Source organism: Nanorana parkeri, unplaced genomic scaffold, assembly GCF_000935625.1.
Source record: "Nanorana parkeri isolate BGI_ZX_2015 unplaced genomic scaffold, ASM93562v1 scaffold361, whole genome shotgun sequence".
Taxonomy (NCBI): Eukaryota; Metazoa; Chordata; class Amphibia; order Anura; family Dicroglossidae; genus Nanorana; species Nanorana parkeri.
In genome coordinates, this window is record NW_017306629.1 from 45,034 (window position 1) to 57,554 (window position 12,521).

A 12,521-nucleotide genomic window follows, 5' to 3' on the forward strand; every position below is an offset into this window, starting at 1 on the left:
ATGATTAGAGTATGTTACACAGATAGGTATATTACCGCTGATTTTCAATTATTTGTGATCATTTTCCCCATCATTAAATGTTCTGTCTAAGAAGTACAATTGAAAATAACATAATCAGAAAGCCACTGATTTCACCTGAGAATTGTAAAATTGTTACTGAATAGCACACAATGGATGATAATAATAATGCTAATTTCCCTGTTGATTTAACCCCCTTTTTGTATTGATTAACCACTGAAAGTTGCAAACACAAAATAAGCATATTTCTACTTTAACTGGATTTGGAATCTATATATAATAAAAATGATATTACAAAATATAAACCATGTTTATTGTGTTGTATCATATTTTACAGCATGCCTTATGAGATCATTCATTTCCTTTTAGCCCACATAATGTTCTATATTTCAAGGTCTTAGAGAAGTAGCTGTAGTTCTGGATGCCTGGGTTGAAATAAGCAGCGCTATTTACCTCCAAATCCCAGACCTTACAAATTTGAGTTTTAACTGGCAAGCTGATAAATAACTTTGCCATACTTGAACAAACTTACAGACAGCAGACTCTAGACTTAATCTCGTAATGTTTAGTCTCAAATGTCATATTCATTTGAATGGCTTGGCCCAGTTTCTTTTATAAAATATTCGACATTTGCTGATGTACTGTATTGCGTGCTATCTCTGAAAGATAATTAACTAATTGGGGATCCAGTCGGCTTAAGTGCAAGCAGATTGTGCGCTTTGGCTTTAAAATGTCATTAAAGTGCTTCTCATGGCTTGCTGGCCCATAAAAGACTTAAGTGTTTGCAGTGCTGCTGCTTATAAAGAAGTCTTGCAGATATTGTTATTTCTTGGCTGCCTTTAAATTGAACTGTTAATTTATCAGGTCATACCAGTGGCTGCCATTTTTTAATACAAACTACCCAATTTGTTGGGTTCCAGTAAAAAATAATGGAGTCATAGGAAAAGAGTTACAAAGTGTGGAAAATAACTTTCCAAGTGTACATATAGAGATGTGCCTGCTCACAGTGGACAACTGTAAAGTTTTCAGAAATGATTAATCCACCACGGTCAAAAAGACAGGTTAAGATGACTCATTACTAAAAAAAGGTTTTATTCATGAAACATAAATCTACTTGTTAGCCTATGTAAAAACAGAACACTTTTAGTACATGTTTAATTAACAATCTAATTGTCAAATTACCCCACAGGAATATTCCTACTCCAGGTGTTCAGTCTACCTCTAAGGAGGCAACAAGAACAAGAAGACAAGTCTTAATGCTGTATGGGAAAGTAATAGGAATATAGGCACAGTCAATAGATAAATGGATAGATAGATCCAAAGTTCATGATGTATCTTCATACCAATAATAATAATAACCTGCAGCTGTGAAGTATAGGTGTAGAAGTATATTCTTCTTTTCGAGTCAGTGCACTACTTGATCAACTTGTATTAAATAGTGGAGGAAGCAAAAATCTGCAAGTTTAGAATGTACTGTCTACACTGCACCGCACTATCAAATAAATACAAAAACTACAAATAATGTAAAAATATCTAAATCACAAAAAGTGCACTGAACCTGCCAACCAAACATCATGCATATGATTATAGTAAAAATAAAATGTATATACTGTGTATATATATCTATATATAAATGTATATATAAAATACTGTATATAAAATGTATTTTTCAAGTGAAAAACATCAATCACTTAAAGATTAGACTATACTCCCAATGGTGTCTGTGGGTTGTGTAAACAGTTCTCTACGCAACCTAGCATGCTGATCGAAAGGAGAAGGTGGAACATCTAAAGGTGTCCGAGAGAGAGGAGCCTGAAAATGCTATCTGAACAAAAGGATGCTTGGTTCTCCGCCATTCCTGCCAGATGTTAGATTGCTAGGCAGTGGTCGCACTAAAGTGAACTCCCACAGTTAAGGGCTTCAGCAGTCATAACAGCTGATCAGAAAACAGTAGGTCCCCCTGCACTCCTTACAGCGCTTCGTGTCCAAGTGAAAATAGTGGTGCTCCCAGTGACAATCATGGATGGCGCCATGTACAACAGTCATTACAAAAGTAAATCACCGGCACACACTTGAAGGGTTTTTAAAGTATTGATATGTTTTTTCAATACCCAATGTCACCTACTGTCATACAGTGCTAACGTTTCGGGTCCCCACAGGGATCCTTCATCAGTGCTACAGTGACACAATGCATAGGTGAACATGCAGGTATAAATACACATCAATCCAGGTGCAAACAGACAGCCCATGACGTAATTCCCGCCAAAATTCAAAAAGATAGACACACCCACATCAACACAGAAGAATTCTATTAGTATTAAGTGCAAAAAAAAAAGGTAAGCAAGAACTCTTTTCTTTTTTCAAAGGCTACATGTGTGTAAGGATCCCTGTCATTGGATCTACCTGTTGTCGATGCCGCAGCATCCCTGGTTGCCATGGTCACCAATGTAGCGTGGAGAGCGCTTTCTGTTCCCCGTCGGGACACAGCAATGAACTGCGCATGTGCCGGAGGCCAAAGATCTGGCGTCTCCTCGTTGCTAGCATAGGAAGCATGCGGTCTCGAATAGATTTGTTTTTTGAGAAGGTGACCCGTGGTATCTGTTTTACAATAGGGGCTAGTGTCCTATCGGCCTGGAGAATGCGATTATTTCTACCCAGAGTTCTCCCGATGTCTCAGAATTGAATGTAGTAATAAATGTCTTATCCGCACTAGTACCGGTTTTGGGTGTGTGTAGTCTTTGTCTCGCACATTCTAATGTGCGTTTCAAAATGTCCTCAGGGTATCCCCTTTCACGAAACTTGTGGTGCATAGCCCTGAGTTGGACCTCACAGTCATCATGGTCCAAACAAATGCGCATAACTCTTAGGAACTGAGATATCGGAAGAGCCCCCACCCCCTTGGTTTCAGTGCCATCTTATGTATTTTTGCTTATATGTGGCTTGTTGACCCCTGATCCTATGTTGTTCATTTGGCATTCATTTTTTCTCATATGTGGCCTGTTGACCTCTTACCCTATGTATTTCAGATGCCTCGCCACTTTGTTCTTTCAGCATCTCCCCTTGCCGTCTGATACCAGCAGAGGAGCTGCCGTGGGTGAAAGCCCGGCCGCTTGTAATGTATCCTAGCAATGAGGAGACGCCGGGAGCAGATCTATGGCCTCCGGCACATGAGCAGTGCATTGCTGTGTCCCGACAGGGAACAGACAGCGCTCTCCACGCTACATTGGTGACCATGGCAACCGGGGATGCTGCGGCATCGACAACAGGGAGATCCAATGACAGGGATCCTTACACACATGTAGCCTTTGAAAATAGAAAAGAGTTCTTGTTTGTGTCACTGTAGCTCTGATGAAGGATCCCTGTGGGGACCCGAAACGTTAGCACCGTATGACAGTATGTGACATTGGGTATTGAATAAACATATCAATACTTTAAAAACCCTTCAAGTGTGTGCTGGTGATTTACTTTTATTTACTATAAGTGTTTTGCACGGCGCCATCCGTGTGGTCACCTTGGCACCACATATACCTTGTGGTTTTGAGACCGTGGCAGTGCGAATGGGATTTGGACTTTGAACGATAGATATCACCAGCAATCCGTAAATGAAATTCAAAAAAAGTCAATTTATTTGGATTAAACATCACACATATCGCATAATCCAATGTTTCGGAACCACGCAGGGTCCCTTCATCAGGGCGGAGATGACGGGACCCTGCGTGGTCCCGAAAAGTCCAAATAAATTGACTTTTTTTTTATTTAATTTACGGAGTGCTGGTGATTTCTATCGTTCAATAACAGCTAATTATTCTATCTTTATTGTGAGTGCATTATTACTGACTCTATGGTATTAAAGGGTATGCTACAACATGCCAGTGTGCTGTGTTTCATCCATGTTAGCTTTTTCTAAAGCCCTCTGTAACCATGCATCTCTAATTCACAGCTGAATATAATGAATCACGTTAGGTTTCATATATAAAATTAAGAAATACAAGACTACATTGTGTTTAAATTTTGCATAGTTTCACCTCTTTTCATATTCTCACAACTTTAAAATGTTATAAGTAACAATGCAATAAAACAAAATTGGCTCTGTGTTATCTGTGGTATGCATTATTATGTCCCCTTTTTATTTGCATATAGTGGATACTAAGCTCAACAGTGCAAGAAATTCAAAATGTAAATTTTCAAAGAGCAAGACTGTACTGGAGATTTTACTGTTTCTTTCCCATCTATGAACAATACACATAACATGCAAAAGTCAAAAATGATTTGCATAACGGGCTTGACATCTCTACCTCTTGCAAGGTAATTCATGTTGCATAAAACATAAGACCTAAGAAAAAGAAAGTGTAAGAAAAGATACTGGAAAAGAATAAAACTAACAGCACTAATAAGTTCAGGTGGGTGAAAAGAGGAGATGGGATGTGCTTTACCTGTCTTAATGATAAAGTGTGTTATAATACAAGGAGACATGGAAGCATTCATCCATATAACCTTCAAATGACTTTGTCTCTGCTTGGGGAAGTTTAAAACAACCAATATCAAATTAATAAACGTGGTCAAATTTAAGAATGTGATTTCACACTGAATGTGGATAACACTGGCTTGTTGAACACTGACAAGTTGCTTCTGTAAATCTGGTCTGCTTTCTTGGCTCTTGATTAATGGCTCCCATGCTTATGGCAGGCATTATTCCAGTAAGGATCTGATTGTCACAACGTGTGTTCATGTGCTCAAATAATTTCATGTGTTTAATTTGTATGTCCTAGGCTGATAAACAGATGTAGCAATGACCAAAGTTTTAACTAAGTAGATGAACTAGAATATGTATTAAAAGTAGCGGTTCTTTTGAGTCAGCGTTTTTCAGTGCTGGCACATTGTAAAGTGTAAGTAAGCTGCAAATTAAACCTATCATGAATCTGGGAATTTTAAATTGACATAATAACAACTGAATATGTAGAGGTTTCATTCTATGAATATCTCATACCAAAATGATCCATAGATCTGAACATAAATGCAGCTAAATTTATATGCAAATCTCATCCTTTCTTGTAGAAGTCAAATTTTGCCTTTGCCCCATCCTGCCCCCCAATCTTCCCTTTAGTTCCCCAGTAGGGTGGCTCTGGAGGCAGGAGGTAGCTTGTCCCCTATAATATTTTAAATATAATTTTAGAAATCTTGATATACAGTACCTTTACCTCTTGATCGACTAAACCTTCTGACATGTTTTTCACTAAAGGTAACCACTAATTAAGTATGTTTTCATCGTCATTAAACTACGTAGGTTTATGAAAGGTTTGCTTAAAATGTTTTAGTGAGCTGTCCACAACACTGCAACTTCTGTAATACTTGATATATTTCTCCCTATATCAAAGTTTGGTAAAGCATACACACATACAGGTGAAACTCGAATAATTAGAATATCGTGCAAAGTTCATTTATTTCACTAATGCAACTTAAAAGGTGAAACTAATATATGAGATAGACTTATTATATGCAAAGCAAGATAATTCAAGCCGTGATTTGTCATAATTGTGATGATTATGGCTTACAGCTCATGAAAACCCCAAGAACCCCAAATCCACAACCTCAAAAAAGTAGAATATTACATGCAATCAATAAAACAAGGATAGTACATAGAACAATATCGGACCTCTGAAAAGTACAAGCATGCATATGTACTCAGTACTTGGTTTGGGCCCCTTTTGCAGCACTTACTGCAATTACTTTTGCACAATATTCTAATTATTCGAGTTTCACCTGTACACTGATCAGCCATAACATTATGACCATCTGCTTAATATTAAGTAGGTTTCTCTTTTGCTGCCAAAACAGCCCTGGCCCGTTGAGACATGGGGGTTGATTTACTAACCTTATAAACACGCCACAAACAAGTATACACCTCTGTAGTGTGTTCCCTCCCAGCATGATCTATGGGTGGAATCTAAACACCTTTGTAGTGTGTACACACCCAGCAGGTGTGTTGTGCAAAGCCAAGCATGAATTGCAAGGTGATGTTGTGTAAATTAGCTCAACGTTGTGTTGCTTGCGTTGATGAATGCAGGAATGTAAATGCATGAGCTAACCATTTTTGTCTAAACTGTGAAGCAGCATTATATATGCATCATGTGCATGATTTTTCCATATATGGCATTAGTGGAAATATGCTTTTAGAGACTTTTTGGTTGATAAATACGTTTTGCTGTGTGAAAATCACACGCACCTAGTGCGTGCGTGTGTTTAGGTTAGTAAATCACCCCCATGGACTCCACTAGACCTCTGAAGGTACGCTGTGGTTTCTGGCACCAAGCTGTCAACAGTAGATCCTTTCAGTTCTGTAAGTTGTGAGGTGGGGCCTCCATGCATTGGACTTGTTTTTCTAGCACATCACACGGATGCTCGATTTAATTGAGATCTGGAAAATTTGGAGGCCAAGTCAACACCTCAAACTCATTGTTGTGTCCCTCAAACCATTCTTAAACTATTTTTGCAGTGTTGCAGGGGTGCATTATCCTGCTCAAAGAGGCCAATGCCATCAGGGAATCCCATTTCCATAAAGGGGTGTACTTGGTCAGCAACAATCTTTAGGTAGGTGGTACGTGTCAAAGTAACATGCACATAAATGGCAGGACCCAAGGTCTCCCAGCAGATAATGGCCCAAAGCATCACACAGCTTTTGCCTCACGTCACCTGTCAGTGGTCAGGCTGATTGGTGTTCATGCAGTTCTGAAGGGGTCTTTAAATCTGATGTACTGAAGTTATTCATTTTAACCACATACATGGCCTAATCACACATATTGTCATGGCACTACCAGGCTGACAAAATCAAAAAGCCACCATAGGCTGTTGAGAAGGAAACAACCCCTTTAGTGAATTATACTCAACGAGATGATTTTACCAAACTTTTTTTGAAGAGTCATATCTTCTCTGTTCTAAAGAAACTGCTGTTTGTCCTTTCTCAAGCTGACTTCTAAGAGGAAAGTTATGCCTTCATTATAACAACTGAGCAATCTCAGTGTGGTAATACATAGAGATGCAATGTCTGTATCCTCTCAGGAGTAGATGAGCCTTTGCAAACAAAAAAAAAAGAAACTCCCGCAGAAGGTAGTGCCTGTAATTTGACTTGTCACATTAGCAGAAAACAAGATTTTTGGGGTAGTCAAAAAGGAACTTTATCCTTATCTTTAACATGACAACAAATGCACCTTTAGAGTAATAACAATCTACAAACAGATACTTCTAGATAATTGAAGGCTTTTTATTCTTTGCATACCTTATTTTTATTTTCCTCCCCATTCTTCTCAAAGTGGCCATTTTTACTAAGGGCAGATTCATATATCTTCCTTTACTTTCTGGAACTCTGGCGCATGTGACTAGGACATGTGACCATGCACATCATCTTAGGGGAGGAAAATGCCTTTCCCTGAGATCTTGTGAGATTTTGGAGTTTACAGATGAGATTTCCCAGCAATGCTCTGTGATGCAATCTTCCTAGGATGCATCTCTTAGGCATGGGCTACATCACTACTACCTAAGAGGGGCAGGAAAAATGTTTACTTAACTTATCAATGTAAGATGATTTTATATTAGCATGCAGAGCTTAATGCTGATGTGGTTTTTAGTGAAAAGGGGTAAAGGTCTGCTTTAAGCACACATACAGTATACAGAATAAACCAGACTGAATGTGTGCTTAGCACTTCACATATGAACTCCTCAGGCCCTAGGCACTGGCTGGCAAGTGAAAAATTGCTACAAGAAGTCTATTAAGATGTTTATAATGTTAAATCAGTATCGTGAATAATTTAGCGGATGGGAAATTCAGTCTCCTGGCCAAAATGAAAATGATGATAAAAACAGATGTGTGTTTTATGTGCTTGGATACTTCAGTATTTTTCCTCTGACTTATTTAAAAAAACAAAAGCATTAAAGTTCTAGCTGGCGATTTGACATTTATCATGGATATGGAAAACTGCTAACTCAGGGGATTTTTTCTTGAGCTATATATATTCTGCAAGCACATATTAGATATTAGATTAGCTGCATACCTCTCTATCTAGTCTGTACATCCTAAAAGGAAACCAGTCACACCCCTCAAACAGTAAGATGTGGACTTGTGGGTGTAACATGTAATATAGTATAAAAGGTAAACAGCCTTTAAAGGGTTGAGAGACAAGTGTACTCTTCCCCCAACATTTCAGTTGTGATTGATAACACAACTATCCAAACCTCCCCTCATGCCAAGGTCCTAGGTGTCATCCTTGACTCGGACCTCACCTTTCTTCCCAAAAGCCATTTTTTTCATTTTAGAAAGAGTAGAAAAAAAAATCTCTGTGAGAAGTTCAATGCTGACTGTGTTACCCCCGAGGGAGATTTACCCTGTCTTTGTACTGATGACCAATGTCACTGGAACTAAACATGATGAAAATCCAATATTTAAAAAAAGCTGCCACCAGAACAAAAATAGAAGGGAAGTCTTCTAATGGGGACACTTTTTCAGGTGACAACTGTGTCAGAGGATTTAACAGGAATTTTTTACATGCCCTACTTAAAAAGAAAAGTTGTAGATATACTTAATAAATACAATTATGTAAAAAAGTACATACAACCCTTTGGATATTGTTGACCTTTTCAACATATTTGAACAGGCACACATTAGATCTTTATTCAAACAGTACCTACGAGTGAAGGTGATATACTCGTACGAAAGACAAATTAGTCTTACCAATAAATAATTCTACAACAATATCAATATCAATATCTGTTGAAGGAATGGATTCTTGTTGGTGTATTGTATGGTACGGCCTACCACCCCTTTAGATATAATGGTGTACTGTGTACACACTGGTATTGCCGTCTGTTGAAGGAATGGATTCTTGTTGGTGTATTGTATGGTACGGCCTACCACCCCTTTTGAGCCATTTCTTCTCTTTTAGCCATTCCTAGGGGATTTGCTTGTGTACTAGTGTGCTTGGGATTATTTTCACGTTGAAAGACTCATTTACGGTTCAACTTCAACTTTTGGCACATATTTTAATGGGGACAAGAACGATCTGCTCTGGGTCTCTTGGATGATGTAACAATCCTTTTTTAACGTCTAGTAAGAGTTCTTCTTTAAGGTATATACGGAATGTTTATGAACTCAGCCCTTTGTAATACAACCCAAGGCTGATGTCTTTATTTGAGGACTTTCTCGTTATTTTAGCAGTATATACTGTACAATAGTTCATCTAATTGGCATCTATCTTTATGAAACATATGAAATGTCCTTGCAAAACTACAGTGTTTCATACTACAGTAAGCTCAAACCACTTACCAGGTACTGATGTTCCCAAGGCGACAAACACAACTGCAGTAACGGAATCTTTCAAGCCAATAGTACATCCAAAATGAGAAGCTAAATCCCCAATGAAACCTGTCAGGAGGCCGATCATTGAAATTGACACAATGAAACAGGCCCAGCCATTCCAGTACTCTGTCGGTGGGACAAAGGCAAAAAGGACTTTCCAGAACACGGTTAGAAAATGCATCACATAGTCAAAGCAGGATGGTAGTTTTTCCTCTCCACATTCATCATCGTCATCATCTTCCCCTGTGAAAAATATGAATAAATATGGGTTATCCCAGCTGATTATTTACAAGTATACAAGTTGCCATTAAATCTTAAACATTTGAAGGATCAGACTGGATTAGATAAAAAAGATCCATCCTTTGAACCATTTATATCATGCAACACAGCTCTTCGGATGATAATCAGATGAATACTTATATTATCAGATGCTGAACAGTTTTAAAGAGGTAACTTTAAATTGTGCACTTGCCACTTTCGCTTACTTGAGATTGCATAGCCATGTAGAAGGTACATGCAGAATGCTGGCCTTTCACTCCAGAAAATAAATCAAAGTCATAGATGTTCCCCCTATATTCATACAATTTATTTAGTTGTATACTTTACACAAGTTTTCCACTGTACCTGCAAATTAATTCAATCCCCATAACAACTGTTTTGTATTTTAAGTATATATAAGCGAGCCAATGTTTTGGGTAGAGTACATTTTTACCTGCCTACCTTAAAAAGACGATAAGTAGCTAAAAGTATAACTTTCTAAGGGCTAAAGTACATGGGTGCAAAGAACACTGCGTCCAGATCCATAATGTATACATTTTTTTTCAGCAAGCTGCTATTCTATTTAAAACTAAAAACAGTTTTGGCTTTCCATAGACTTTAAGACTGTTCTTAGTAGCCTGTATGCAAAGAAACTGAACAAATTTAGCTGCTATTGTAGGTCTCTTTTTTTTTATACACTACAACTTAAACTCTAAAGCATGCACCTCTTTACATTGTATGTCAGGGTTTCCATTTTTCTGGCCAATACACATATCTTACTATGTGTTATCGCTTTTTACAGTTTTAAAGCAATATAACATATAAAGTGAACCTGTGCTTTGTCCATGAAGAGCAAAGCAACATTTACACTTTAATCCTGGCTCTATAAGCTGCACATACTTTCCCATCCATTTGCTCCCCCACTGCTCTATTTGACCACTGGTAACGAAAAGCCTTAGCCCTGTACACGTTCCTAGTCATGACTTGGACCATACACAGGGCTGCGGACCCTCTTACTAGTCCAATGTAAAAGAGCTGGGTAACTGTGTGGCAAATCCGCAAGTGTTATCTCTGTGAAGTGGCAGGGAAGGGAGTGAGTCACCTGACTCCCATAAATGGATTACTTGGATCCCTTGCTTTAAAGTTCAATGTGTAAAGGCCATTAAACCCCTTGTAACCTTGTTCCAGCATGCACCAAAATTACAGGTAATTAATATCTTACCTGTCATCTCAATGAAAGAAGAGAGTGAGTCATGTCCCCCCACCCCCTCATACCTGGCAGAACTAGATCTTTTGAATTGCTTCCGGGGCCATCTAGTAGAGTTCTTCTTTCAGGATTTTCTTTTGTCAATAAGGGGTTCTTTGACCACAGAAGTGAGCAGCTAAACATTTCCTAACAGTTTCAGCAATAATATGTTTATACTTATGCTGTAAAGGCCACCACTTTGCTTCAATAACTGTTTTTTAACTGGCTTTTCAACAGAATCTTAACTAGTATACCCACGGATATATTTAAAATACTACCTGACTGCCAACCACCTTGCTCTGAGACTATACATAAAATGTTGCACACCGATATTGACCAACTATGATTGTGGGATATTTATAGATACTTTCAGCTTTAAAAGGAAGGCAAATATTTTTTTGGAAATGTTAGGCCGGTAAAATGCTGGAACAATCACGCAAAGTTGGCTGAATGAAGTTATAGGCTGTCATGCTATGTGGGATTCTGGAATACAACTAAGGTGTGGATCAAACTGTAAGCTTTTCATGCGTATTATATACTATAATTGTCTTCTATAATCACATAAATCCTTGAATAGACTGGTTTGGGGAAAATATTTTCATCCAAATATTCACATGACTCAAAAACAAAAAAATTAAATCAGCAGTTTAGTCGTTGTATTACAAAGTCAAAAGTTAACTGTAGTTTTAAATAAAATTGGAGCTCTGTAACATATGTGTGATGTCTAGCAAAAAGGACATTTATGGTCATCACGTAAAAAGTAAGTGGGAAGATAGAGGAAGATAGGGAATTGAGGTCTGAGCCTGAGGCACTTCATAGTGGTGTCAAAGCTTGTGGTCCCTTTCCCATATCCCACATATTCCTATTGGCAAGTGAGGCAAATATATGGGTGCAGGAGGGAGCAGCCAAGCTCCAACATTACCACACTTCTGCTCAGGCATTCAACAAAGCAAGGGGTGCTAAGTGCTGCAAGGGGCCTGCAGTCACTTCAAGCAATTAACACATTTAAAAAATCTAAACTTATCAGTTTTAGTTGGCTTAGCCACTTTAAAGTTTAAACCTCAATTAGCCTCTTGCAATCCGATTCCCAGATGCACCAAAATGACAAGTATTGGCTTACCTGCCATCTCAATAAAAGAATACCCCACTATTACTTATCCATCTTGTTCACCTCCCCTAGCCTATAGCTAAGGGCTACGTAGTGGTACAGCATCAATCTCTGTATCACTAAAGCTGATGCTCTCTGCTCGCTGCAAGCATTTGGAATTGTAATTTATTGCACATTGAGTGATACTTACTATTTGCAGTATATTTCAGACAGGAAAAGGTTAACTGCATCCTTTAATCAGGAAGAACTCAGGACTATATCTCAGGTGATATTCTTTCAGATGAGGAAATAAATAGTTTCCAATATATCTCAAAAATAAATCTACTTTTGATGCATATATAAAATTCAGATGAAAGTTTATTTTCCCCTTGAATCATCTTAGTAAGTTGTACCACAGTGTACACATTTTCAAAGGCCTATATGAAAGTGTTTTATTCCTGGACTTTTTCCCAAAAATCAATATGATTTAATATTACCAGAGATGAGGAAATATTTGTACATGATTCCGGCTGTCATACAAAGTCTCCTTTTGACCACTCATTACA

The 12,521-nt window shown here is 38.1% G+C and overlaps 1 protein-coding gene across 2 annotated transcripts in view; it reads right to left on the reverse strand.

The window, feature by feature from the left end:
- SLC8A1 (solute carrier family 8 member A1) overlaps positions 1-12,521 on the reverse strand; it is a 315,793-nt gene that overhangs the window by 4,550 nt on the left and 298,722 nt on the right. For both annotated transcript variants that reach the window (XM_018558827.1, XM_018558826.1), the window contains one exon: positions 9,332-9,607. In XM_018558827.1, the coding sequence (XP_018414329.1) occupies positions 9,332-9,607 (276 nt within the window). The remainder of the gene's footprint in view (positions 1-9,331; positions 9,608-12,521) is intronic.